Raw genomic sequence first — 27,462 nt, forward strand, 5'->3', positions numbered from 1 at the left:
AGGGCCGCGAGGTTGAGTTAAATAAGTGGGGAGCCAGGTACGCCAGAGTCCCCAAGGCAGCTGGGGCAGAGAAACATAGGCTCAAGGACGCCGGGGTCCGGGTGGGATTATGGACGTCTTTGAGGGGTGTGATGTGTGGGTGAGCCTGGGAACCAGACCCTGGTCTAGGTGAGAGGCTGCGATGGGGCAGTGGGTTGGAGGCTAAGTAATAGCTGGGGGAGCCCTTTGGCGTGGGAACCTGTGCAGACCGTCGCTGTCTCTCTCAGGGGATGGCAACGAGGGCAGCATCGCTGGAAGTTGTCGCTGTAATACAAGATTTCCGTCCGACTCCCCTCCGGCGGTTCACGTTATGAAACATTTCCGAAAACAACTGAGAGGCTATGATCGCTGTGGTTCGTACGTCAGGTAATCTTAACCCCCCACACCCCCCACCCCGGGAAGACAGCGCCTCTGGGACCCTCTCTGGTCAAACTTGAACTCCTTCTGGGAGGACCTAGCCCCCTCTCCGGCTTATAATTGCCCTGATTCTCCCAGTTCACCTTCGTTTCCTTGTCCCAGCTATCTGGAATTGCCCAGCCCCAGCAGAAAGGGCTCTATCTTGGTGGTGACGTCACTCCGTCGGTATGAGGAAAGAGCTGGGGAAAGGATGGGGCGGGAGGTGTAGCTGAGAACAGGTCGTTTCCCGACAGGTTTCAGCTACATTCGCGGAGTGTGTGCGGGGGCAGCAAAGACCAGTGGGTTCATGAATTGATAAGCTGCTTCGATCGCAAAGGTGAGCGTTTGGCCCTCGTCTCCAGGCTCGGTCTCTAGGGCTCATCTGCCTCCGCCTTACAATTTTCTTTGCCTCAGCGCTTTCCCCCAGCGCCCCTGACATTCCTAGAACCGTCTGACGCTAAGGCCAAAGGACTTTCACTTAAGTCCCTCTTTACCAAACATCATTCACCACCACTTTCATGAGTTTTTGCCAATTTATCCTAACACCCATGCTATTATTTACTTGTTTTTCTTAAAATCAAGGGCACTATTTTTTTTTTTTTTTTTTTTTTGAGGAAGATCAGCCCTGAGCTAACATCTGCTGCCAATCCTCCTCTTTTTGCTGAGGAAAGCTGGCCCTGAGCTAACGTCTGTGCCCATCTTCCTCTACTTTATATGTGGGAGCCTACCACAGCATAGCGTGCCAAACAGTGCCATGTCCGCACCCGGGATCTGAACCGGTGAACCCCGGGCTGCCAAAGCGGAATGTGCGCACTTAACCGCTGCGCCACCGGGCTGGCCCCTCAAGGGCACTATTTTTGTTTTCCAATATTTTGTTATGGAAAGTTAAAGACATATACAAAAGTTGAAGGAATTGTACGTCAACATCCATATACCCACACCTAGATTCTACAACATTTGATTTTATATTTTTATATTTTACATATTTTATGTAATATGCACATAATGAAAACAAATATATTTTATACTTTACTGAGATTACATTTTAACTATCTTTGCTTTATTGCACCTCCGTCTGACTGTCCATCATGAATCCCCCTTCTTTCGGGTGCATTTCTAAGTAAGTTGCAGGCGTGACTATACTTCATCCCCAAACATTTCAGCATGTATATTATTAAGTAGAGTTCAATATTTTATTCTTCCTTTTTTCTTTTGAGGTAAAATTTATATACACTGAAATGAATAAATCTTAAGTGTACACTAGCCACGTTTGAAAAACTTAAGTAGCAACTTGTCCTAAGCAATAACCTCTGTGAAGTCACAAATTTGATGTGCTGGTTGTATTTTTCTCCTAAAATAAACACAGAGCTATTAAAATACAAAATATTCTTCCGTGTCCCACCTAAAGTTGTCTTGTGTTGCACCAGTTGTACGCATACTGCCCTTACGGCTGCACAGATCCACATTATTTCATTGGATCCTCCCAGCTACTCTGGCCCTTGGTACTAAAATTATCTCCACTTTACACCTAAAGAAATGAGTCCTAGAGAGGTTAAGAGACAAGGGGTAAGGTCATACAGCTACTTTGTAATAGAGCCAGGGTTCTAACCCAGGTCTACTTACTTCCCAGTTCAGAATGCACGCTGGTCCCAGTGGTTCCATGTTGTGGTTTGCTCACTTCTTGTCCCCCAACTTTCCCCTCCGCCTCTGCCTTCCTCTCCTGCCGTTCAGCTGTTCCCTTGATGTTCTCCTTGACCCACTACCCTTCCCTCTATCTGCTTCTTCACCGTGTCCCCTCATAGCCCTGATTCCTCACTTCTTGCCTCTCCAGAATGTGGACGTGGTAACCTTGGGAGAGTGGCCCACCGGGAGCATTTACCTCCCCCCAGCACTCAGGCTCCTGAACCCACAGAAAGGGCATCTTCAGACGTAGTCACCCCTGCCCAGACATACCTGCCATCTACCCTGCAGCCTATCCAGCAGTCCACCCGTCCAGCAGCAACACCGTCCTTGGACAAAAACCTCATCCATGCCAATGAAACCACTGCCTCCACTTTGGGCCACAGCCTAGTGTCTGGGCCCGAGGCTGGGGAGAACCAGAAGCAGCTGAAAGAACATGTGGGTTCTGCAATTGGGACATCAGTTACAGTGGCAGTGCCGTCCCTCTTGGCCATCGTCTTCTTCCTCACAGGAGTCCTCCTCTGTGTGTTATGTAAGAAGAGGGAGAAGACACTGCGGCCCTCTCCAGGTAAACTGGGCCACTGAACCCTTTCCCCAGGGACCCAGACTCCCTGGCAGGGATCCTACCCCCAGTAGCTCCCAGGTGGCTGGAAACTTACCCTCGGTGGAGAAATATGAAAGCTCTCTGCACTGTGGACCATAAGCTGTGAGAGGAGTCAGCCAGAGACTACGGAATGGGAAGGGAGGGAAGCCACCACTGGCCCAGGGACCCAGTGGTTGGCCTCCAAAGCTGGGCAGTGCTTGGAGTAACAAAGTGGCACCTAGAGTAGGCTGTGAAGGAAAGTGGGAGCCATTCATTTAATTCACAAATCTTTATTGAGTACCTACTGTGACCCAGGTCATATGGTTAATGTTTGGGAGTCTGATTCCCTAGTTCAAGCTATCACCGCCCACCAACTTCCCTTGATCCCAGAGCTTATCTCTCAATTTCTTTATCTTTTCCAGATTTGCAGGCTCATTATGAACGTGTGGCCCCAGACTGATGCTTGAGCTAAGAATGGAAGCTTGTGACGGTAGAAATTGTGACTTATTCAGCACCATATGCATTCAATACACTCTAAGTCTCTAGCACATGGCAGGCACTCTGTATGTATGTTTAATGTTAATACATTAACACTATGTATGTATCTGTATGTATGCTAATGTTTAATATACTTACTTCCCTCTCTTAGACCTTACCTGTTTGATTTTTTTCCTGTGCTATAATGTGAAATCGTCTTTTACACTGGGTAATATCTTAGACAAGTTTTCTATGTGTTTTTTAACTACTAAAAATTATTTTTATAATTATTGACTCTTCTTTCTGCAGACATTGGCTTCATGCCCTTGCCCCCTGACCATGATTCCTGGCTTCAGCTTCTCTGCTGATGGTCCCCCCCTTGTCCCAACCCTCTCTTCCTACTACACTAGTTGTTCCTCCTACATCCAGCCCTCTCCTGCTTCCTCTCCTGACCCCACAGGGAAGGCCTAGGCTTTCCCACCCTCCCTCAGCAGACGCCATACAGGCTGGTTTTACTTCCTCAATCCTCTGCGTCACCCATATATGCCCCAGTGAGAGTCTGAGCTCCTTGTTTTTATTGTTATGTTTTTATTACTAAAATCCTTAGTTCTTGTTTAGTCTTTTTCCAATGAAGAGGAATGTCTTCAGTGGCCCAAGTCTGCAGGAAGCCTGGGGCGGGGACATGAAGCATATGAAGTGGGTTAGGTATCTGAATCTCCATCTCCTGTCTCAGCTTGTCAGTGCTTCTGTCAAGTGCAGAGCAGGAGCACCCTGCTGCAGGAGCCTGGGCATAGTTGTGGGCAGGCTTGGTCTTTTAAGTTTCTCCATTCCCACCTTTTGCCCCTTTGTCCTACTATACTCTAACCGGGAGAGCATGTGTGTGGCAGCCCATGCTCCCATCCTCCGGGTCTCCAGGTCCTGTCCTGGGATGCAGACGGTGGTCTCCCGTGAAGCTCTTGCTCCACGGGCTCCTTGGCTTAGTTTTCCAGCATCTGCTCACAGGTCCGGGCCACGTCACTGAGCTTGAGGCGGGCATAATCCACTCGTTTCAGGGCCATCTGACAGTCCTTCCTTGAAGAGTAGCTGGAGCCCTCATGGGGCTGCCCTGTGGCCACCTACAGGACAGTGAGATTGATCAATGAAGCACCCCTTCCCTTACCCATCTCCCCAACCAGGCATCCCATCTCTTGTCTCATTTCTTCCCTGAGTGTGAATCCATTACGCCACATGGTAGCTGGATGACCTAGGGCAAATCACTTACCTTCTGTTAACCACATCTGTAAAATGGGGGCGACAATAACTACTTTCTAGAGTTGTAAGATTAGATAAGATAATGCAAAGTGTTTGGCACGTTGTAAAACTTTAGTAAATGGTGGCTGCTGTTGCAATGACTTCAAAACCCTCTCAATCCTGTCCCTTTAATCAAGATGTAGCCATCTGGGCTTCATGCCCCTGATGTCAGCAAGTTTCTAAGGGCAAAGTCCTGTGGCTTTGGCATTGTTTACAAGCCCTCTCCCAGGGCTCTTCCATCCAGTGGCTCATAAGATGCAACCCAGTGAAGTAGGCAGGGCTACCTTTAATTCTAAAGGAAGAAACCGGCCCTGGAAGAGAGGGGTCCTGCTAGGGTCACCTGGCCCGGTAGTGCCGGCTTGGGAGGTCTGGTCCTGCCTGGCTCCCAGGGCCAAAGCTCCGCCTGGGACCCCCAAAGGCTAAGGCAGAGGGCTGGGTGGGCGCGTAGCACCTCCGCCACACACACACACCTGGGTGAGGTAGCGGATCTGAGCCGACAGCTCCGCCTCAACGTGTTGCACGGACGCCGTGAAGGCTGCCGCCTGCCGGTCTAGGAGCCGCTCATTGGTTTTTTCCTTGGACAGTTCCAAGATCACTGTACCTGCCGGGGCGGAGAGAGGGCGGGGTTACCCGGAGACGGCCAGTACAGCCCCGCCCCAGGGCCAGCCCCTCCCACCCCGCATGCGCCGCGCATGCACCAAGATCCCTCCCCAACCCCCTTCTAGTCTCCGATTGGCGCATGTGCACGCGGCTCGGCCTTACTCTCGCTCCCTGCCCTTTGGTCGTCGTATCCCGAACCTGCATTTTGAAGAATGGCGCCGATTTCCCGTTCGATGTCTTCCAGGGCGCGTAGACGCTCGTTCGCCAGGCTGTAGGTAGCCATTGTCACTCTGGGAATCCTCCACGGGATTTTCTCGTTTTGCGAAACGCTGCGCTTGAGCCCGGAAGTGGCTGTCGTTTTGCGCCTGCGCGGAGAGCGGTCTCTCGCTGACACTACAATTCCCAGGGCGCTCAGCGCAGTCTCGCCTGTCTCGCTTCACCTGGTGAACTACAATTCCCAGGGTGTACTGCGCACGCCTAGGTCTGCGCCGCTGCTAGGGGAACACCTGTGGGAAGAGGTGGTATCAAACATTCCCTAGGTTGAGGCTGTTCAGACCTGTCCACTTTCACGACACAATCTTGTGGTCTATATTTCATTTCTTCTACCAGAGCTTATTGAGCGTCTGCTGGTGCTAGGTGATGATAGTGGGAGATCTGGGGTGTTCCTCCAGACTGGACAGCCATGGACCCTCTGTCTGCCTACCCGGCTCCGCCATCTGTCGGGGCCTGGGGAAAGCTTGACTTGGTGAGTGTTATATTATTCGCCCTAGCGCTTCCTGCTCAACAGGAGCCCAACCAAGACACAGACTGTCAATATATTGTCAGACGCTGGCTCCTTTCAGCCTTTTCCACTTTCCCTTCCTGGCTGCCTATTTCGTGTGCTCTGGGGATACAGAGATGAATGAGATGGACGCTCAGGTGGTAGTGGGATAGAATTTTCTTAGAGATATGCCCGAGGTGTGTCGCTGGGATCACAGAGAAAGGGTTCTGGGAGGAAGTGCTGCTTGAACTGAATCTTAAGGGTTAAGCAGGTGGATGAGAGGTTGCAATGGAAAAGGAAACCAGCACAGGCAAGTGCATGGTGCTGTGAAAAAGCCTAGCAAATTTGATGTACAGCGAGGGATTCAGTTTGACGGGAGTGAATGGAGTGTGGTGGTGTTTAGGTGTGACAGTGGTAAGACGAGTGGGGAGCCAGATCAGGAAAAGGCTTGCAAGCCAAGTAGTTTGCACTTTGTTCTGAAAGCATTTGGGAACCTTTGATGAAGGATTTTCAAGAAGTGTGTAATGAGCAGATTTACCTTTTTGGAAAGATCAATCTCAACAGCTTATGGAAGATTGAGAATGAAGTCACTTTGCTCAGGGTTAGCAAATGAATAGAGACTTTCAGTTACACTTGAGGAATCTAGCACTTAACTTCACTCCTTTCCTAAATCATAATAAAATTGTTCTTTTATAAAGGGGTCAAAGAGAAAGAGAGGAGTTATTAGCAAAACTTTAGATAGAAACTGGAAAACAGAAGGCTAAGTGTAAGTGATTTAGCAGTGAAGTGGTAAATAAGCCAGCAGTGAAGAAAGCTTAGAAGCACCTTGATGTACCCTTAAATTAGTGGCATCATGTACAACTGGGGTGTAGGTACTAAAATTAGGGGGGATTATTTGAAGTAGTTAGACCCCCCCAGATCTCCTCCTTTATGCTATATATCTTGACAACTACTCACCCCTAACCCATTAGATTACTGGAAGTTTGTTTGTTGGAGATGGAAAACAGAGGGTCTTTGGCATGGAGGGCACCTGGGCACGGTTGTATTGAAAACAGAGATTAAGTGAAAGTTTATTTACTGAAGCGTGGTTTCTAGAACTCTGGCAACCAGGCTTATTCCTTCCAGGTCAGAGACTGGAAGACTTATCTGGGGAATTTGATTAGTCAGAGAAAAGACCTAGGGGTATTAACATCAGGAGTTCCCCAACAAAGCAGTCAGCCACATCACCCTATAGTGAAACCCACAGTTGAAGTCCCAGCTGTTTCCATAGATCTTCTAGTCAACTTCTTAGCATCTCACCATTATCTGAGCAGACAGAAGATAAAGGATTTCTGTATATTTGAAGAAAGTTTTCTAATGAAAGGTAGAAACCAAAATAAACACGATAAAACAGAGCAACACCTTAGACAACACGGAGTAAAACTTAAGGAAAAAAACCCTATTGATTCTTAGGTAAGAGATTCTATAATAAAAGATTGAATCCAAGAAAGCACACTTGAAAAATAAAACCATGAGGGAAGGAATGAAAAATCTAGCAGAAGAGTTGAAAGAGAAATTGAGGAACTCTCCCAGCAAGTAAAGCAAAAGAAAAGAGATGGTATATAGGAAAGAAAAGATGAGAAAATTAGAGAATCAGTTCAGGGGGCTTAAATTCAACAAAGAGACAAGAGAAAATGAAGAGGAAGAAAAGACTTAACTTCCATATGAAAAGGGCCCATCAAGGCCCAGCATCAAGGTACATGATGAAATATCAGAACATTAGGCTCAAAGGAAATGGTCTTGCAAAGGCTTCCAGCGAGAGAACAGACCACATGCTGAGGATCAGCCTCTTAACAGTAACACTCCACAGTAGAAGAGGGTAGAGCAATGGCTTCAATTTTTTGTTTTTCGAGGAAGACTGGCCCTGAGCTAACATCCGTGCCCATCTTCCTCTACCTTACATGTGGGACGCCTGCCACAGCATGGCCTGTCCAGCGTTGCCATTTCTGTACCCGGGATCCAAACTGGCAAACCCCGGGCCGCTGAAGCAGAACGTGCAAACTGCTGCGCCACCAGGCCAGCCCCTGCAATGCCTTCAATTTTGTGGGAAAGTGATTTCCAATCTAGAATTCTCTACTCCAGCTGTGCTAGGGTGAAGGCTAAAAACACAATGACTCAACAAAATAGAACTTGATTGTTTCTCATAAAACAGTTCAGTCTGGGTAGTTCAGTGTGCTCCACAAATCTTATAGGGACCAAGGCTAGCAGTGCCGCTCTGCCATCCTTTAGGGTCTTATACTCAAAAGTGTGGTCTGTAGGCCAGTAGCACTGGCATTACCTAGAAGCTTGTTAAAAATGCAGAATCTCAGGCCCCACCCCAGACCCACTGAGTCAATTTGAAGATCCCGAGGTGATCTCTATGCATGGTGACATTTGAGAAACATTGCTCTAGGGCCTTGCTGTCTGCAGTGTCAAAGCTGGGTTGCTGCCATCTCTGGGTCACAGCTGGCAAGAAGGGGGAAGAGAAAATGTGGAGGAGGCACACCTGTCTCAGAGGACTGGCTAGGAAGTGGCCCATATAATTTTTACTTACATTCCATTAAATAAAACTTAGTCAAATGGTCTCACCTAACTCAGGGGTTCTGGGAAATTCGGTCCTTACCTACTTGGCCAGGTATTGTCCTAGCACCATGGACGGGTAGATTTAAGGGGATATCTGGACTCACATCAGCCAAACTGTCAGTAATGAAGATAGCATTTTGATAGGTACCAGGTCTCAAATTTTTCTCCCAAGAACCTTTTCTCAGGAGCTTATTAGAGTTAGACCCAGAAGAGGAAGATGCAGGAACTAAGGCCTTCAACTTGCAAGAGAGGTGAACAGGAACCCCCAGCTTTGGGTGAAGGGAGATCCAGGGTGACAGGCGTGAAGAACATCCAGTTCAGAATGGAGCAGATTAGAAGGCTCCCGGAGATATTTCTTCAAGGAGATGAAAGAGATGAACATCTGTTTGTTTTGAATGCATTGAGAGGACATATAGACTTCTGGAGGAGTGTATAGACAAGAATTAGTGATAAATTCAGAGAATAAGCAAATTCTTTAAATGTCAGTTATTCAGGGAAAACAAGTTTGTGCAAGAAGAGAAAGGTAATCAATATGCTACATGAGTCAGCCATAGATAACATTTGCATCAGCATAATGTAAAAATTGAATATTGATCTAACCCCAATGGATAGAATTCTCTTGGGAGTATAGGATCTGAGGGCAGTATGGAAAATGTTCCACGGTGGGGCACGGGGGTGAAAAGGAGCTCAATCTTCGCCCTATATGGCAGGAAGCCAGTAGATGATACTTAAAACAAAAATCAAGAAGTAACAAAATAATCCTGTTATTTATAGATATGGAGGTAAATACTAAAAGAAACATCTAAAGGAGGTGAAAGTAGTTGCCTCTGAGAAGGAAACTGGAGAGGGAAGGGGTCTACTCTTTATTGTAATAGGCCTTGCAGTATATCTGACTCCTTAAACTATGTTTCTGTGTAACTTTGGAAATAAAAACTAAACAGAAATAAAAAGTGAGAGAGGAGATAGAGATATACTTCACTGTGAAAGAGAGCTGAAGTGGAGGAGTGGTTTCCTTCCCTCCTTCCTTCCTCCTCCCTTCCTTCCTTCCTTCCTTTAATGCAAGAGACTTGTGTGGGTTTATTTACCACGGAGGAAGCACCAGGAGAGAGGCAGGTTGAAGAGGGGGGTGGTTTGATGATTCAAGGTCTCAGAGGAGGTGGGAAGGGAGCCATCTGAGCGCAGAGAGAGGGATTAGTTTTGAACTGGAGAAGGCATCCTAACCTTGGTGTGTAGGAGAATTGGTGTAGATGTCAGCGTTTGTCGGTAGGAGGTGGGAAATCGAAATCATTCATCCCTCAGAGCCTAATTTCTGTGAAAAATGGGAGGAAAAGTCCCTGTGAGTGTGAGGAAGGTTTGGAAAGTTAGTGAGTAGGATGGGAGCAGGAGCGGGAGGTGACTGAGGACATGGAGAGGACAAGGCGTTATCAGGTATTGAGAGCCCAGCTGAAGTTAGAGACCATAAGTTTGTAGGGGCCCCAAATCTATACCCAGCACCTAGCACAGTGTTGGCACCTAGGGTACGTTCAGAAATATTTGTTGAGTGAACAAATAAATACGGTGGTGTGATTCTTCTCTGGTAGTGTTGAAGTGGAGAAGGGCGGGGTGGTGGTTGGATAGAGTTAAGGGTGGGGTTGAGAGGAGGTATTGCGAAAGGAGAAGTTGAGGGTGCTAATGAGATACTGGTTGATATGATGATCTTGAAGTCTAGCCTGGAAAGAAAAGGAAGTTGTGAGAAATTGTGAGAAATTTCTCAAATTGTGAGAAAACAGAAGGGCCAAGAGATTTGTGACAAAAAACCACGAAGCCATCAAAAAAGTAATTATAATTGACTACATTAAAATAAAAAATTTATGAATTATTAAAAATACCAGAAGCAAAATACTTTGACACTAGAAGTGATGGTTACACAACATTGTTAACGTACTAAGTGCCACTGAATTGTATACTTTAAAATGGTTAATTTTATGTTATATGAATTTTACCTCAGTTAAAAAAAAACTAGAAACAAATTCAAAAGGCAAATGACAAACTAGGAAAAATATTTGCAAAATATATGACAAAGGGCTAATTTCTTTACCATATAAAGAGCTCTTAGAGTGCATTAAGAAAAAGAACATTGGGGCTGGCCCTGTGGCATAGCAGTTAAGTTCACCTGCTCTGATTTAGAGGTCCGGGGTTTGCTGGCCCGGATCCAGGCACAGACTTATGCACGGCTTATCAAGCCATGCTGTGGCAGGTGTCCCACATATAAAGTAGAGGAAGATGGACACAGATGTTAGGGCCAATCTTCCTCAGCAAAAAGAGGAGGATTGGCAGTGGATGTTAGCTCCGGGCTAATCTTCCTCAAAAAAAACAAAGGAAAAAGAAAAAGAACATCAACTCAATCAATCGGGTCATCCTCACTCATAATCAAAGAAATGCAAATTAAAACTAGGATGATACCATATTTCACCTGCTTGATAGGCAGGATCAAAAAGATGCTCACCTTCATTGACCCAGCAATTTTACTTTTAAGAATTTGTCCCACAGATATATTTATATGCGCAAAAAGACCTATCTTCAAAGATAAATATTGTTTGAATTAGCAAAAGAGTGGACATCCTTCACGTCCATTGGTAGGAAATGTAAAAGCAAATGACATCTAGGCAATGGAAAGTTATGCAGCTCTGTAAAGGAATGAGGTAGAGTTAGAGTATTGTTAAAGGGATGCTCTCCTAGCTACACTCTTCAGGGAAAGAAGCAAGGTGTAAAGAGTGTGCACACATGCTGCTGTCCTGGGGAGACAGAGTCCTACATGTGTAACTGAGTCTGAAGAATATCTTTGGCAGAATAATCAAGCAACTGGTGATGGTGGTTGCCTGTGGGACTGTGAACTGGGAGGCTGGGGATCAGGAGCAGGACGGAGCCTTCTTTTTAGTTTACTGTTTGGGGTTTTTTTTTTTTGTTTTGAAACTATGTTTTTTAAAAAGCCCTCTTAAAAACATTAAAAACATAAAAAGCTAAAAGGAAAAAGGCATTGTCTTTCAAAGTGTGCAAATTCAAAATCCAGATTCATGGATTCTTCCTGGGACCTACTGAATCAGAATCTGGGAAGGTAGAGCCTGGGACTCTGTCTTTTTCGTGCCTCCCAGAGGATTCTGATTCACCTGAAGAAGTTTGAGATCCATGGGCCAAGAGCTCAGAGGTCAAGGAACAGGTTCACGGGAGTCAGAGGGATGCCAATGGTTACTCCATGTGATAAAGACCAGGGTGTGCAGGGTAGGCTGCTCCTGTGATGGAGTGGGCAAAGTCATTGGCATTTTGGCAGCACTTAAAGCCTGTGGGTAAATAATGATTTAATTAGATGTCATGAGCGATAACATAGACTAAAGGCCTATTTGAGCTGCCCCGTCTGCCTTCCCAGCCTCATCTGAAACTACTTTACCCTTGGCTATCTCTGTCCTAGTCCCTCTGGCTTCTTTCAGTCCCTGAAATGTGCTCTGTTCCTTCCTGCCTTCACACATGGCATTGCCATTGCCCGGAATACTTGCTCTTCCTCATCTTCCAGTTCTCTGCTCACAGGTCACTTCCTCCAGGGAAATCTGCCCCCAACTCAGCTTAGGTCAGAACTCCCTGTCATGCCTTCTCATAGCTCCTGTACTTGTCCTCTGGAGCACAGTGCAATTAAATAATTAGGGAATGACTTAATATTTGTTTTGGTCACTGCTGTGTTCCTATACTGTGTCTGGCACATAATAGGGACTGAAAATCAAAAGTGATCATGGAATGAATGAATGAGCCGTAAGAGAAAAAGGAGAGAAAGCTTGGGCCACAGGAGTGGGAGTAGGGGGTAGAGGTGAGGAATGTCAGTGGAGTGTTGCTGCCTCCCTCCCACCCAGCCTGGGGCTCCCACTCAAGCCACAGGGTCCCTGATAAGCGTCAGAGGAGCAGCAGTTTGATGGAGGTTCTCACACTTGCCCAGCAGCATGACTCTTTGGCTGCCCAAAGCCTTGGCTTCTGTTTTAGAATGTAAGTACCAGGTTCCGTGGAGATGTCGTGTGGCTTCTGTCTGGTGAGGCCTCTAGCTGTGGGTCGACTGAGCCCCAGGAATGGACTGCTTGAGCAACCACAGGAGCGGTGGAAATGAACACAGCAGGTCACCATGCGGTCATGTGTGTTGGCCGCAGCAGGTAAGAGCCTGCCCTGCCCAGCTCCCAGGGGCATCTAGTCTGCAGGCAAGTGAGTTCTTATTCCCCTTGTAAAGGAATAAGTTTACTTTGCAGCTTTACCCAACCGTACCCTTGACTGTGGACTGACCAAATCAAAGTTTTGATGTTTACGTTGGAACACAGGTATAGCCCAGTCATTCGGTAAACACTTATTGACAGCCTGTGGGCTGGGTGCCATGCAGGTGCAGAGTAGAGACTGGGTCCTCACCCACAAGCTAACAGAGTCACGGATGAGCACGCTGTATTCACCTTAAATGCTACATAGAAAACACACACCCTCAGGCCTATTAAAAGGTTTATTTTCTTCTTTATGTTCAGAAACAAAGAAGTGGCCTTGCCCCCCAAAGGGTCTCATCTTGAAGGACTGGGAGCAGAGATAGTGACAGGAGGGGATGTTGGTGTGAGGTTGAATGTGGGAGTTCTTTCTCCCCTCTTTCTCTACTATCACTCCCCTTTTCAGTGTCCCTCTCCAGAATACTTAGGTGTGAACACAGCTTGCCACCCATTGGGGGGTTGGGGAAGCAGAGCTGTAGTCAAAAAATTAATGCCCATGTTCAACAAGAGATGAGTCCAGTGCGTATCTAGGGGGGATGGGGGAGGAAGGAAGGGAAGGGGATGGTTGAGGAAGCTGCTGGATGGAGGGGAAGGGAAGAGAGGCTGGGACCCCTCCAACAACAGTGGGGATCTTGGTCCTGCCCCTACCTCTCCCAGCACCATCCACTCCCTTCTTCCAGCCCCCCTTCCTAGCAGAACTGGTCGTCGTAGTCCTCATCCTTCATCCCCTTCAGCCGAAGCCGGGCAAAGTCCTCAAACACAATGTCGTCATCTGTGGCATAGCTTGGTGACAGAAAGGAGGGGGTGAGGTGAGGGCTTCGGACCCTCCTCTCAACCTCCCACTCCCCTCCTAGAGACCCAGGTATCAGAGCAGCAACAGGACTGCTGGTTTTGCGAGAAGGGACAAAGAGTGGGCAGTAACCAGCAGCTCACAATGCTCAAAGTCATCGCGATTTGATGTTTCAACCATCCCTCCCCCAAGAGAAAAAAATAGGGGGTAGAGGGTAGATTGGAATGTTACAGGAATCTTTGTGCAGAGGGTCAAAGGTCGGAAGACAGGGGATGAGTCTCTTACTTGGTATCAAATTCAATGAGGTTGGTGTCCACAGGGGCATCTGTTTCAGGAGCAGCTGAGGGGAGCAGGAGAGGGGGTGGGTGGGTGGGTGCTGGAAGGCCAACTTTTTTGCACTGGCCTTGCTTCAGGCCCTCCGTCCGGGGGCTTAGGGTGGATGGCATGCTCACCTGACTGGGGTCTGGGAAGGGTGATGTGGTCATGGGGCTTGGGGTGCATAAGAACAAAAGGTAGCTCCACAGAGACATCCCTGGGGAGGGAGAACGGTGGCATGAAGCGAGAACGACAATGCAGAGCCAGAGGAGAGCACTACAACCCCCCACCTCAGGCTCCCCGACTGCACTCACCCGCCGCGAGACACCACCAGCTTCACCTTGACCCTGTAGGACACCAGGATTCCCAGCACCTCCTTGTTGGCACCCTCCTTCACACTGCAGTTGGGGGGAGGAGTTGGACCAGGCCCCAACGCCTTGCATCCCAGCCCACGCCTCCCATCAGGACTCTGAGCAGGACCACAAACTCGCTCCTGCAGCATAGGCTGTGCTCTTATCACGGTAAAGTACCTCATGGCATTCTTCCGTGCAGAACCCTCCCGTGGCTTCTCACCTCTCTCACGGTAAAAGCTGAAGTCCTTGGGACCTAACAGCCCTGCAGTGCCTTGCTCTCATTTGGCCCTCTGACCCCACCTCCTACGCCTCTCTTTGTAGTTCATTCTCACCATGCTGGCCTCCAAGCCTGCTGTGTGTGCTCATGCAGTGTGTACTCTGTACAAAGGTGCCAGTGGGGCTGAAATCCAGCCCTTACTTTGTGAAGATGTGGATCTCTGGGGCTGCTCCTGCTCTAAGGCACAGTGGCCCCACAGAGGCCAGGAGTCACCCTGAGGCTCTTCCTCAAACACACGGGGCCCGGTCCACCTCTGACTCTTTGTGCTTGCCGTTCTCTCTGCTTGGAGCACTCTCCCTGCTTGTTCACATCGCCTACTTCCTTTGGATCCTTACTCAAAATGCCCCTCTGGACTATGCCTTCCCTAGTCACCTTATTTAAAGTTAACGTACCCTGCCACTCTCTCTAAACTTTGTATCTTCCTCCCCTGCCTTGCTTTTCCTCCTTGACACTTGTCACAAGACATGCTGTATATTTTACCGTTTATCTGTTTTGTCTGTCCTCCCTCCCCTAGAATATAAGAGACTTTTTCTCTCTTCTGTTCACTGATAGAGCCCTGGCACCTAGAACAGAGGACGGCACACAGCTGGCACTGAACGAACATGTGTCTCCTGGGCTGCAGGAGCCCCCCGCCCCCCCAGATCTAGCTCCCTCCCTCACATGGTGCTGGAGGCCAGGTTAGTGTCCTCGTGCTTGAGCTTCCCATCCAGGGCAAGACCACGCTTCTCCCGATTGTTGCTGAGCAGCGGAGTTATGGTGTACACCTTACAGAACGTGGAGCTGGGAGATACCTGGTCACTGAGGGTGGGGACAAGACGACAAGACTCTTGGAGGGCCAGGCTGGGCAAGGGGGCAGCATCTTTCCCACCACTAGCCCCTTCTCTCCTTGGGAATGGGTCACAGGGAGTAGGTTTTGTCTCAACCTGCTTATGAAAATTCACAGCTCAGAGCCACTGGACTGTGGAGGGAATGCCCTTGTAAGTGGAGATAGTTTGGGAAGAATTCTGCCCCCACCTCACATTCATCTGGGCCTACTCTTTCCCCGAGGTTGGGACCCAGAGCTGTTCTGATACTCACTCTTGTTCGATCTGAGCCACAGGACACTTGTACTGGGCAGTGCTGAAGAGGCAGATGTCAGCATACTGTCTCACTGTGGGGTGGGGTGGGGTGAAGCAGCTCTGCATGGAGCACAGACTACTGCCCCACTGCAGACCATGTGGCAAGGGCTCCAGGCCTCAGCCCAGCACCACCCCCACCACTGTGACACTTGGCCCTTCCCATAGTGGTAAACACAGGGGGGCGGGGAGGGGGGCAGCCCAGTATCTCATCCTCTGACAGCCTGAATTCTTTGAGCTCTGGGGGGCCTCCCGCACTGGGCTATGTCCTTGGGGCTGAGATCTCGCCAGAAGCCACATGTGCAGCAACTCCCTCCCCTGAGACCCCCTTCCGACCCCCACCTCCTACCAGAAACTTTGATCTTCTTGACAGTCTTGGTGGAGTTGTTGGTGACATGGACATTGACATTGAGGGGCTCCCCGTGGTAGTACAGCTTTTGAGGGGAGGGGCGTCAAGTTAATTGGCTCTGTTTTCACTGGTCCCATTATTACTATTGACACAGACACGCTGCTTGGCTTTCCCCCTCTAAACCCAAGCCCTCAGCAACTCTCCACACCCAGCTAAGGCAGCCTCCTTTAAAAACGCCATCCTGACACGTGGCTTACCCCCTCCCCCCAGGGTCTGGCCTGCACTGTAGCACCTGCATCACCCTCTCACACCCCACCTCCTTGTCCAGGGAAGCCTCAAGGTGCAGGGACCGGTCAGACATGAGGAAGTGGCGTGTGGTTTCAGCTGAAGGCTGGGGGCCAGGTTTCTCTGGGGCAAACTGCACCTTTCGGATCACCAGACGCACAGAGTTCCTGGGGGTGGAAGGGGTGAGTCCTCAGACACCCAAACACCCGCTCTCACCTCCCACAGGGGCCTGGGGCTCCTGGGAGCAGGGAGGGAATGGTCAAACCACAGGGGAGCTTCCTTCCCTCACCTTTTGTGGCTTTTCTCTTCTATTGATTTGGCACAGAAGGCTCGAATCTCAAAGTCTACCCCACAAGCCTTGGGAGGGGGAGGAAAGGTCACATCTTACACAAGGCCCCTGCCGCCACCACCACTCCCTTCCTTCCCTCTTCTGCCGTCTTGGGCAAGGACTCTCGCCCCATCATGGTCTGAGGAGTACAGAGCCTGAGTCTTGCTCCTCTGCCTCCCTGAGGCCCAGCACCTGGTAGAGGCTCTGTCCTGGCTGTGCAAGGTGAGCCCCTAGACCCAGGTACCTGCAGGTCGGGAGCAGGAGGCAGTGTCACATGTGAGCAGTGACCATCCCATACACATGCCACTTCCACTGGGGACATTTCCTACCCTTAGTTCCACCCTGGCTTCTCCTCACCAGCCCACTCCCCTCTCAGGTGTGCCCCCGGCTCCTGCTGGACCCTGTTCTGCCCTAGGAGCTCTCAGAGCCATTCCTCCCATACCTTCCCTGTGTCCTCTGGGCCCGGCTGCAGTGTGACGGAGCAGGGCAGATTCTGGGGTATCTGTGGCAGGGGAAAGGGGAGGCTTCAGTTCCCCCAGAAAGCCCCCAAATCTTCCTCCCAATCTCAATTTAAGAGGCTGGGGAAGGACTCCTGGGGATGAGAAAGGAAGAAGGAAGGGGTCCCAGGGAGGAGGCAGAGAGGCAAGGGCTTCTGAGTGCAGGGTGACCCTGAAGGGAGGTGGGTCAGGGCCCCTTTTACTGTTTCTTCCAGATCTGCCCATAATAGGTGCCTCACCCCCCAAACAGTCCCAGACCCCTGGCCCTGCAGATGGTGGGGGGCATCCTCACTGTGAAAAAAAAGGGGTGGGCATGCTGGCCCAGCTTCCTCAGCAGCCGGTCCTGCAGGCGGGTGGGGGGCCGGGGCGGGTTGGGCATTGGGGGGAAGGCCTGGTAGGTGGCGATGAACAGGTCTTTGCGGAAGGACAAGCCCAGCACATCCAGGTCCTCGCGGCCATAGCGGAAGGCGCAGGTGAGGGTCACAAACACTGGCAAGGGAGGGCAAGGTGAGGTGGTCAGGAGCCCCTCTTTCCCAGTACCCCAGTACCTAGCAGCAGCTGCTCCCTCCTCAGCAGCATAAAACCTGCCTGAATCCTACTCCTGGCTTCTGCCTCAGCCCGCTACCTCTCTGGGGCCCCTCTCAATGCCAGTTCCCTTCTCCAACTCCCTACCTCCCCTTGGGCCTCTGGACTTGGGGCCAGTACCTTTGCGATCCTTCAAGTAGTCGGGGTCCACAAGCACCACACCATCTGGAAGGAGACACATGAACTCATTTCCTGTCCTGGCCTCTCCTCCATTCCTGGGCCCAGGAACTTCTTCCCCTCTTGGGGGACGTGATGCCACTTTCTGGGCACTTACCTACAGGATCCACTTTGTCCAGGTGATCTACAAAGTCCCGCTTGCCCAAGTATACGGTGAGCTGAGGATGGAGAGGGGTCACAGGGAAGATTGGATAGGAGGGTGGCAGGGCATCAGAGCCCTCAAAAGTGGCTGGCCTGCCCTGTTCTTCCCAGGCTGGGGTATTGGAAGGATCTTCTCCGGTTTCCCCGCAGTAGGGTTGGAAAGGGAGGGTGGTGGGGCTTTTAGCCACCTTGAGGCTTTTTAGCTGCTCCCTAATATCTTTTCACACCTCTGCCCAACAGTCAGGTGTGTGAGTCCTCAGGGAGAACCCGGTCCTAGGCAGCCAGTTAGAGAGGGGCTGTCAGCCTCACTCATTCCCCTCAAGCGGTTCTGGGATAAACAGGCCATAGCCTAGGAGACTGTTCACCGTTCCAGCCCCAGGCACCCTGGGTGGCTCCTAAGAGGGCTACAGGCATGGGCTTCTGGCTCCTCCCCCTTGGTCTTGCTTAGGGGCCCAGGCCTGTCCCCACCCCGCCCTGTAGCTGGCTCAGGCTCAGGCGGAGCAGCCTTTGTGGCAAGGGGCTTCAGGAGGGGAGGAAGTCGGCTCTTAGCTGTCACAGGAAGTGGGGAGCTAGGGGTTGGGGATCGGCTGGGGGCAGGCTAGGCTTTGCAAGGGCCTAGGGAGGGTCAGGAGGAGAAGCACTGTGGGAGACTCACCTTGCAGTTAGGGCTTGACTTCTTGAAGACCCTAACAAAACAGAAAGGGAAACCCCACTGCCTCCCTCAGACTCAGCAAGGACCCCCGCGCCAGGACCTTGTCCCTCCCCAGCCTGAGCAGAGCTCACCCAGGAGTCCTGTCTGGAGGCTCTGGGGCTTTGCCCAGCCCTACCACCTCCCACTGCTTCTGGGAAGGAAAGGCAACCACAGGTCCTTAATATTTCCAACATGGCAACCCCTCCTTGGTCCACCCTTACTAGTTCCCCACCTCCTGTGCCACTGGGTGCCACAGGAACCACCCAGGTTCCTCCCAGAGAACCTCCCCCAGGGAGACCCGAATGGGCAGGTCGCAGCAGTGTCTGTGTAAGACCTAATCAACCCTCCTTCCATCTTCTCTGGTCTCCAGCTCCAATGACAGCTGGAGTACTTGGAAGAGCAATGGCCCTGGCCTTTGCCTCTAAAGTGCTCTACTGTAGGCGCTACCTAAGTGTGACCCTACTCCATTAACCTCCAACTGTCCTCATCTCTGATCTCAGCAGCTTAAAAGCCTATTTGTCTTTCAACGCCCAGCTCAGATACCACTTCCTTTATAAAGCAGATCCACTGGTCACCCCTTTTTTTGGGCTCCTGTCACACCTTGTTTATGCTTTACTTGTGGTGTGATAGCACACAAGGGCAGTTAGCTGTGTATCATCTGTCTCACCAGACAGAGTGTGAACATCAGAGGCCTTATTCATTTAGGCATCCCCAGCACCATGCCAGCCATACGACAAAGATGACAAGCTGGCTAGCATTTATTGGGTGAATACTGTGTGCTCAGCACTGTTTCAAGTGTTTCACGTAATTTAATACTCTTAATAACCCAATGCTGGAAGTCCTAATATTCCTATTTTACAGTTGAGGAAACTAAGGTACTGGAAAGGTCAAGTATCTTGCCTAAAGTCACAGTGTAAATGGTGGAATTCAGATAAAAACAGAGCCAACCCGGCTCCAAGTCCATGCATTAGTCACTAAACCATTATACAGTTGTCCCTTGGTATCTGCAGGGGATTGGTTCCAGGACCCCTGCGGATACCCAAAACCGCAGATGCTCAAGTCTCTTATATAAAATGGTGTAGTATTTGCATATGACCTATGCACATCCTCTCAGATACTTTAAATCATCTCTAGATTATCTATAATACTGAATACAATGTAACTAGCATTGGTATTGTTTAGGGAATAATGATAAGAAAAAAAGTCTTTACATGTTCAGTACAGACACAACCATCGTAGGCCTTTAGATCCGTGGTTGGTTGAATCTGCGGATGTGGACCCTACAGATACAGAGGGCCGACTGTACTACCCTGCCTCTGTAATTGACATCAAGTTTGTTGAATCGAAGGAGATTTGCTTTCCAGTTGCCGAAACAGTTTAAGGGAGCACTCCACCCATTAGGAGGGTGGGGAAGTGTCTGGCTGCTCCAATGCTCTGGCCACTCGTGGGCTTGTTCTTTGCTGTACCACCTTACAGTCCACTCCCAATTCACTGGCTTGGCAGTGATCCCTGGGAAGGGTCCCCAGATAGTAGAAACTGAAATCCTGCCAACTGGTCCATCCCTTCTCCAACCCCACCACTTGTTTCTGCTATAACAACTTCAATTGCCCCTTCTTCCCAGAAGGCCAAGCTATCCAAATGCCATAAGGCAGAGGGTATGGAGGTCCCCAAGTATTCCCATTCAATAAAGGAGAGTAAGCATTGATATGGTGGCAGCAAGAAAAAGCACCCCATCTCTTGTCCCAACTTGGGGGATGCTTACTATGGCATCATCCAGCTCTCCTTCCCCTTTGCTTCCGATTTCCCTCTTTGTCCCAGTGTTTCTTCCAATTAGGAGCCCTGGCAGAGGGCTGCAACAGCCACAATGAGTTGGCCAACTGGAGTGTGGCTTTGGAATAACTGCCCTGGAGCAGCTGCAGGGCACCTGCCCTTTGGATCCTAACCCAGCCAACACCCTGCCAGGCTAGGGGGGAGCAGCATGTGTATACTGAGGCTGGCCAAGGAGGCAGAGTGTTGGGGTGACCATGGAGGTGCCCAATGAAGGGGGGCAGCAGAAGCAGATGCCCCCTCGCACTTCCTGCTATTCTCTTCATTTTCTGTGGCCCAGAATTTGATGGGGGTGGCAGGAATTGTGCCAAGTCAGCAGTCCCCCTTTGGTCCATCAGTCCTCCTCCCTGAACCACATAACGGAAATTGGGGGCCTCCCTCAAGTTAGCGACTTCCCCTTTCTCTGGGGGTGTTTAATCTCTAATCTAGGACACCAATCCTCCTTCTGATCATCTCTCTCCAATACTAGTCAACTTGGTGCTCAGAAGCCTGGGTTCTCCTACTCTATGGGTGGAGAGTGGTGGGCTGATATGATAGTGTTTTGTAGAATAAGTGACAGCTTAGGACCAGGGTCCCATTCCTGATGCCCTCTGGATAGAGACATACAGCCCCAATCTTTTCCTCTTTTGCTCCTGCTCCCCAGGGACTCAGGCATGCACCCACTGTCCCTTTAGGGGTGTTGGGTCACAACAGGAAGTGGATTTTGCTAGAGACCAAAAAAGAGAACTCGAGGTGTCAGTGGAAGGAAAGAGCCTCGATTGCACAGAAAACATCCGGGGAGTGGATGGCGTGCCCAGGGCACATACTGCCTCCCCTCACCCCAGGGAAGAAGGGCAAGGCCCATAATCGAGGAGGGTCGCCGCGCACTCTGCTCCCCCAAGATGAAGCTGTTGCTCCTAGCAACCCGGGGGAAGGCAGAAGTTTGGAAGCGGAGGCGGCCCTCGGGACAGTGGGGGCAGCCCAGCTGCCTGTAGGGTATTGGACAGGAGGCTTTCCAGTGGCTCGGCACGAGTCTAGGGGGGGATCCCCCTCCCGGCACCCAGCTTGCCCATACCCGACCCCTTGGGACTGGCCACCTGCTCCTCCTTCCTCCGCCCCTGCATCGCAGCCTGCACCGGAGAACCCAGTCGTCCGGCCTCCACATCCCTGCGAGAACCCAGATGCCGGTTTCCTGATCCCCTTCAGCCCTCGCTTTCTGCAGGGTTCCCAGCATGCGTCTCCCTCATTATCCTCGAGGACCTAGGCGTGCGGCCCCGAATGGCTGGCCCCTAGGGACCCAGGCGTCCGGCCCCCGGATTCTCTCCCGGGTGGCCTTGTCTGGGGACCGTCCCGGCACCCGCCCTGGGCCGCCGCCCACGTCCCGCCGCGTGGCCCCACCTCCCTTACCTGGTCCCGGGTTTCTCCCCCATGGTGCGCGCGCCCGCCGCCCGCCCGGTTCGCGGCTCGCTTGCAGCCTCCAAGCCCGCTGCCAAGTCCCTGCTCCTCCCCGCGCCACTGCGCAAGCGCGCCCTCGGCTCTTTCTCCTCTCCCCCTCCCCTCCGGGCCCCCCCTCGATCCCGGGGAACAGGGGCCAGATGCCGTCAGCCCGGATCGCGCGCGCCGCGGCGCTGCCCGCCTTCTCCTCACAGACACGCGCGGCGATTGGCTCCGCCCCCGCCCCCTCCGCGCTCTATCCCCACCCTTCCCGAGGGATCTCTCCCCGGCGGGCGCTGTCTCTACTCTCTGCTCTTCCCGCCCATCTCTCCGCCCCTCCGCACTCGGTTAGAAACTGATTTGGCTCCCTTAAACGAAGGCTCCCGCCTTCCAGAAGATTAGAGCCCTTGATTGGCTCCCTGCATCCAGAACCCTGCAGGGGTTTCCACCCCTTTGTTTGCTTTCTCTGTGGCGGCGGAGGCGATTAGAGTGTGGGGGCGGTGCAAGCAGCTCGAGCACAGTCTGGGAAGGAGGATGAGGGATAACACACGTGGGTGAGCGGTTCCACTTGCGTGGTGCTTGCCTTAGCGCGCGCCGCTCACCCGCTCATCCCAGAGCTTGCAGCCTTCTTTGGACCGCCCTCCCGCTTCTTTCTTGTAGCGTGTCAGCTCCCCCTGGTGTCTCTTTTTGAGCTTCGCAGGGTTACTTTTCTAATTGCTCCAACTACCCATCTCCTCCGTCCACTCACCGCAACTAATGTCCATCCACCCACCCACTCACCCATCCGTTCATTCCTTCCTTCCTCCCTCACTATCATCCCACCCACCCATCCACCCATCCGTCCATCCATCCATCCATCCTTCCATCTATCCATGCTTATTTTGTGCTAGTCACTATGCTAGGCGGTGGGTACACAGACATTAGTTAACATGGCCCTTGCCTTCCGAATAGTATAGTTGAGGAGACACATAAAATGGTATTATGATCCCAGGAATGCTATAATAGAGGTATGACTCAGAAGACAAAGCAACTACCAGCATTTAGCTGGGGCGGGGGTGGAGGGAGTGCAGGCTGTACAGAGGAGGGGACATTTGAGGACAATCTTTCTGAATAGTGGGCAGAAGTTGAGAAAGGGTATTCCAAAGAGAGAAAGGTGAGGCACATCTTGTTCTGAAGTGTTTGTGGGGATAGATGGCAGGAGAGAGAAGACTGAGGAGGAGGCTGGAACAGTTAAAAGGGAGATTTTGTATAGCAGGTGAGGGAATGAGAGTGGGGCCCTGCCCTGGAGGAGGACACATGGATCCAGTAGTAGTTTTTTAAGCAAGGAAGTGGCATCATGAGATTTATCTTTTAGGCAGCTAGTTCTGGGCAATGAGGAGGGTGGAGGGAGTGGGGCAAGGCTGTTGCAGATTAAAACTAGTCAAGGGGAGATGATAAACGATAGAGTGGAAAGGAGAAGAGGTTGAAGAGTCATTTCTAGGGCAAAATTGACTGGACTTGGGGAGGATGATGGATGACTGATATTTCTGGATTGAAGGAGTTAAAGAAGTTTTTCTTCTTCCATCTCTTTTCTCATACTCGCCGTCTTCCCCAAATGAATTAACTGTACACTTCTCCCTCCACTTTTCTATGCACACAAGACAGCTTCTGAGATCATGTTTAGGGTTCAAATACGGATCTTGCCCACCAGCTGCCACTTCCCCACCCCTCAGTTCTTTCACCACCTTCTGAGTTCACTCTTCACCCCTTTCAAGTTTAGATCATACATTTCTTTTTCTTTCTCCTGAAGAAGATTTGCCCTGATCTTATATCCACTGACAATCTTCCTCTTTTTGTATGTGAACTGCTGCCACAGCATGGCCACTGACAGATGAGTGGTGTAGGTCCATGCCCAGGAACCAAACCCGGGCCACCAAAGAGAGCGCACCAAACTTAACCACTAGGCCACCTGGGCTGGCCCTAGATGATACATTTCTTTTAGACTCATGAATCGCTTTTGTCAAAGGGTCAGCATCAGAAGGTAATGAGATCTGTATTGCTACATATCTAAAGTGCTTTTGGAACTGAAAGATAAGTGGTCTACATGGCATAAAAACAACTGTATTAAAAGATATTAATATAAGGACAGCTTTAGAAAGACAGTAAAGAAGGCAAGAAAAAAGGAAAGAGATACACCATATTCTAGGTGGGAAAAACTTTCATTATAAAGATGTCATTTCTCTGCAAATTGTCTGAACATTTAATGCCACATAAAATAACGAGACTTTTTGGGGGAGCTTGATTCTAAACATAATCAGAAGAATTAACTTTCAAGTATAGCCAGGAAAATTTTGCAAAATAAGAGTACAGCAGGCATTTGTCTTACCAGATAAGAAAATTTATGTTACAATAATTAAAATTGTATTATTGGTGCAATAATACTAAATAGAGCAATGAAACAGAATAGAGTCCAGATATAGACCCACATGGTAGCATTTTGAGTCATTGGAGAAATAATAGCAGATTCACTAGGGTTGCGACAATCAGCTATGTGTTTGGGGACAACAAAAGTTATATCTCTACCTCATACCTTAAGTAAATTCCAGATGGGTTAAAGATCTAAATGCACAGGGTAAAACTATGAAAGTATTAGGAGAAAATACAGGTGAATATTTTTATAATCTGGGAGGTTAGGAAAAGCATCTCAAGATATCAAACCCCACGGCTAACACTTTATAGTATTTACCATGTGCCAAACATTGTTCTAAGCACTTGACAAACATCAATTAATTTCGTCCTCACAACCGTATGAGTTGAGGGTCTATAATTATCCCCTCTTTACAGATGAAGAAATGGAGGCACAGTTGAGTAACCTGCTGGCTCACATGACTGGAAAGAGGCAAAGCTGGTGTTTGTACCCAGCAGTCGAGCCCCAGAATCTGTGCCCTTAATCACAACACCTTACTTCCAAACGACTGAGATTAAAAATTAAATAAAATAAAAAGACAAATTGGAAGAAACCTCTTGCAACCTTGCAACACATATAACAATCAACAATAGGGGCCGGCCCCGTGGCCGAGTGGTTAAGTTTGCAAGCTCTGCTGTGGTGGCCCGGGGTTTCACCGGTTTGAATCCTGGACGCGGACATGGCACCGCTCATCAGGCCACGCTGAGGCAGCATCCCACATGCCACAACTAAAAATACACAACTATGTACTGGGGGGCTTTGGAAGGAAAAATAAAATCTTTTAAAAAAAAAGTAATTTCTTAAATCTACAAAGAGTTCCTACAAACTAATAAGATAGAGGTGAAAAACTCAATAGGAAAATGGGTAAAGGGCATGAAAAGTAAAGAAGAAATACAAATGTCTATTAAACATATGAAAGTTACTCCATTTCACTAATGATCAGGAAAAACGAGTTAAAAGAAGGAGATATTTTTCATGTTTCAGACTGACAAAATTTAAAAAGATAAATAAGCCTAGTATCGGGATGATGTCTAAGGCATAGAGCTCTACTTTACATGGTTGGCCGGGGTTTAAATCGATGGAACTTCTAGAGGGCATTTTGCCATTTCTTGTCAAAATTAAAAATAGGCATCCTCTTTCATCTGATACTCAATCATTTATTCACTCAACAAATCTTTACTGAGCACCTTTTACGTGCCAGGCACTCTTCTAGTGATGAGAATAAAATAGGGAAGAAGACAAGACACCTCTCGTGGGGTTTGTATTTAGACAGAAGAGAGTCAATAAATAAGAAAATGCGTAAATTTTGGATAGTGCTATGAGTTATAAAAAAAAATAAGGGTAACGTGATAGAGGGTGATGGAGGAGGGAATGGGGACTTCTTAAAAAAAAAGGCGCCCTCTCTGAGGATGGCAAGATGGTATCAGTCATGCAGAATCAAAGGATGGTTTTTCTAGGCAGAAGCAGCAGCATGTGCAAAGGCTCTGAGGTGGGAATGGGCTTGCTAGAGGATAGAAAGAAGGCTAGTTGGACTCAAGGATAGGGAAAGAGAGGGAGAGTGATACATCTGGTACATGTTGAGGTCAGAGAGGTGGTTATGGTGGGGTCATGTAGATTACAGAAGGCCAAGCTGAAAGATGGGATTTCATTCACATATCTCCAGGACACTGAAGGGCTTTAAGCAGGGAGTGACAAGAACTGACTTAGATTTGGAAAGACCTCTCATTGCTGTGTGGAGAAGGGACAACCAAGGGCCAAGAGGGAAGGAGGGGAGCAATGAAGGGGCCTTTGAAGGAGGCTATCAAAAGAGGCCAGGTGAGGGAGAATGGTGAATTGGACTACAGTGGTACTGAAGGTGGAGAAATAGAGAAAAAATAACCCTACTGGGTTAATATATTTTGGAGGCAGAATGCCAGGATTTGAGGAAGGATTAGAGGGCAGTAAGAGTGGAAAAAAGATGACTCTTGGATTTGCCTTTAATTAGATTAAAATTATTGGATTATCTTTGTGCACAAAAGCACACATAGAAGTATTTGAGTGTCCACTAAAGTGTATTAGTGAAAAACTGGAGCAGCTGGAAGTATTCAGCAATAGGATCGTTAAATCACGGCGCTCCCATTTCATTGTACCATGCAGCATAAAAAACAGCGTAAAGGCGCCCGCGATATATATTGAGGGAAAAAAGCCAAGTGCAGACCCTGCTCTTGTCAAATATGCATCTTTGTTTTTGTGCAGAGACTAATATTAGGCAAGTATACACATTACTGGGAGAAGGATTTCGGGGGAGAGTGGGTTTCTCTTTTTACTTTATGCCCTCTGTATTGTTTGAATTTGTTTTCGCAAGGCGCGTGTATTGTATCATTTCTGTAGTTGTAAATGCAGTTAAAAACGTCTTATTTCAGACAACGGGGCCAGTTCTTTAGGTATCAGTGACGTCTAGAAGGAAAGCGTCCGGGAACTCTCTAGGCTTAAAGGATAGCTTTCAGACTCGGGCGCCTTTTGTTCTGATCACGTGTTCTTCAGGCGCCACTGGCCCGCCCCCGGGGGACTGAATACCCCACGCTCCGGCGCCCAGGCAGCCCGGCCCCTGCACACCGCGCATGCTCCCTACCAGCCAGAGCCCGGAGTCCAACTTCCGTTCACCAGTCGCGCAGGACCACAGCCCCCTCCTCACGCCCACTCCCCACGGGGCGTCCGTCGCGGTGTGTTTGCGTCATCGCGCCACGCCACCACCAGAGCCCCGGTGAAGATGGCGGCAGCCGTTCTTAGTGGGCCCTCTGCGGGCTCCGCGGCTGGGGCTGCCGGCGGGACCGGGGGTCTCTCGGCTGTTGCCTCGGGCCCGCGTCTCCGCCTGCTGCTGCTGGAGAGCGTGTCTGGGTTGCTGCAGCCGCGAGCCGGGTCTACCGTTGCTCCCGTGCATCCTCACGTCCGCTCGGCCGCACACTTGCCCGGACTCATGTGCCTGTTGCGGCTGCATGGGACGGTGGGCGGGGCCCAGGTGAGTCTGTGGCCCGCGTGCCTGAGGCTCTGTTGGAAGGTTGGCGCCGCACCTGTGCGCCGGGTCACGGTAGGGAGGTGGAGGGAAGGAGAGCTGGGGGCAGAAACCGCATCTAGGTGTCATGCTGGATGAATTTCACGCATTTCTCCTTTATCAGCCCCGAGTAGAAACTCAGGGAAAAGGAAGG

General features: G+C 49.9%; 4 protein-coding genes across 16 annotated transcripts in view; 2 read left to right on the plus strand and 2 right to left on the minus strand.

Moving 5' to 3' along the window:
• CXCL16 (C-X-C motif chemokine ligand 16) overlaps positions 1-3,346 on the plus strand; it is a 24,414-nt gene extending 21,068 nt beyond the window's left edge. The window contains exons 3-6 of the mRNA XM_001504756.7: positions 267-405; positions 690-772; positions 2,267-2,683; positions 3,121-3,346. Coding sequence (XP_001504806.2) covers positions 267-405; positions 690-772; positions 2,267-2,683; positions 3,121-3,158 — 677 coding nt within the window. The 3' untranslated portion in view covers positions 3,159-3,346. The remainder of the gene's footprint in view (positions 1-266; positions 406-689; positions 773-2,266; positions 2,684-3,120) is intronic.
• Positions 2,973-12,429, minus strand: MED11 (mediator complex subunit 11). 2 transcript variants are annotated; one of them, XM_014728396.3, is made up of 5 exons: positions 12,378-12,429; positions 11,573-11,743; positions 5,264-5,571; positions 4,936-5,066; positions 2,973-4,290 (listed from the first exon to the last, which is right to left on the minus strand). In XM_014728396.3, the coding sequence occupies exons 3-5, from the start codon at positions 5,346-5,348 to the stop codon at positions 4,153-4,155; spliced, it is 354 nt and encodes a 117-aa protein (XP_014583882.1). In that variant the 5' UTR covers positions 5,349-5,571; positions 11,573-11,743; positions 12,378-12,429; the 3' UTR covers positions 2,973-4,152. The 2 variants fall into 2 exon arrangements, with proteins under 2 accessions (XP_014583882.1, XP_023509152.1); XM_023653384.2 differs by lacking the exons at positions 11,573-11,743; positions 12,378-12,429 and having other exon boundaries at positions 5,228-5,452.
• PELP1 (proline, glutamate and leucine rich protein 1) overlaps positions 5,574-27,462 on the plus strand; it is a 43,803-nt gene continuing 21,914 nt past the window's right edge. Inside the window, exons 1-2 of one of the 2 annotated variants that reach the window (XM_070228066.1) lie at positions 5,574-5,810; positions 12,432-12,595. In XM_070228066.1, coding sequence (XP_070084167.1) covers positions 12,515-12,595 — 81 coding nt within the window. In that variant the 5' untranslated portion in view covers positions 5,574-5,810; positions 12,432-12,514. Of the gene's footprint in view, positions 5,811-12,431; positions 12,596-26,896; positions 27,276-27,462 lie in introns of those variants that run through there. The other variant, XM_001502967.4, reaches the window with a different exon arrangement.
• Positions 12,913-26,994, minus strand: ARRB2 (arrestin beta 2). Of its 11 annotated transcripts, none has more exons than XM_070228071.1 (15): positions 26,889-26,994; positions 18,556-18,586; positions 17,857-17,917; positions 17,703-17,747; positions 17,290-17,486; positions 16,943-17,002; positions 16,462-16,529; positions 16,204-16,339; positions 15,888-15,972; positions 15,501-15,573; positions 15,084-15,221; positions 14,108-14,191; positions 13,931-14,010; positions 13,764-13,818; positions 12,913-13,471 (listed from the first exon to the last, which is right to left on the minus strand). In XM_070228071.1, exons 5-15 carry the CDS (start codon positions 17,374-17,376, stop codon positions 13,378-13,380), a joined length of 960 nt encoding a protein of 319 aa, XP_070084172.1. In that variant the 5' UTR covers positions 17,377-17,486; positions 17,703-17,747; positions 17,857-17,917; positions 18,556-18,586; positions 26,889-26,994; the 3' UTR covers positions 12,913-13,377. The 11 variants fall into 11 exon arrangements, with proteins under 11 accessions (XP_070084172.1, XP_023509146.1, XP_070084171.1 ...); XM_023653378.2 differs by lacking the exon at positions 26,889-26,994 and adding an exon at positions 21,805-22,173; XM_070228070.1 differs by lacking the exon at positions 26,889-26,994 and adding an exon at positions 21,495-21,772.

Source organism: Equus caballus, chromosome 11, assembly GCF_041296265.1.
Source record: "Equus caballus isolate H_3958 breed thoroughbred chromosome 11, TB-T2T, whole genome shotgun sequence".
Classification (NCBI taxonomy): domain Eukaryota; kingdom Metazoa; phylum Chordata; class Mammalia; order Perissodactyla; family Equidae; genus Equus; species Equus caballus.

What these genes read in the sequence shown, in the direction of transcription:
- MED11 (XM_023653384.2), bottom strand. Translation starts at nt 5,348, where the DNA reads ATGGCTACCTACAGCCTGGCGAACGAGCGTCTACGCGCCCTGGAAGAC. An exon ending in CCAAAGGGCAGGGAGCGAGA is followed by an intron (nt 5,067 to 5,227) that starts GTAAGGCCGAGC and finishes CCGCCCCGGCAG; the next exon opens with GTACAGTGATCTTGGAACTG. An exon ending in AGATCCGCTACCTCACCCAG is followed by an intron (nt 4,291 to 4,935) that starts GTGTGTGTGTGT and finishes ACTGTCCTGTAG; the next exon opens with GTGGCCACAGGGCAGCCCCA.
- ARRB2 (XM_070228070.1), bottom strand. Translation starts at nt 21,631, where the DNA reads ATGCTGGGAACCCTGCAGAAAGCGAGGGCTGAAGGGGATCAGGAAACC. An exon ending in GGCGGAGGAAGGAGGAGCAG is followed by an intron (nt 18,587 to 21,494) that starts GTGGCCAGTCCC and finishes CTGTTTTGTTAG; the next exon opens with GGTCTTCAAGAAGTCAAGCC. An exon ending in CCTTCCCAGACCCCAGTCAG is followed by an intron (nt 13,819 to 13,930) that starts GTGAGCATGCCA and finishes TGCTCCCCTCAG; the next exon opens with CTGCTCCTGAAACAGATGCC.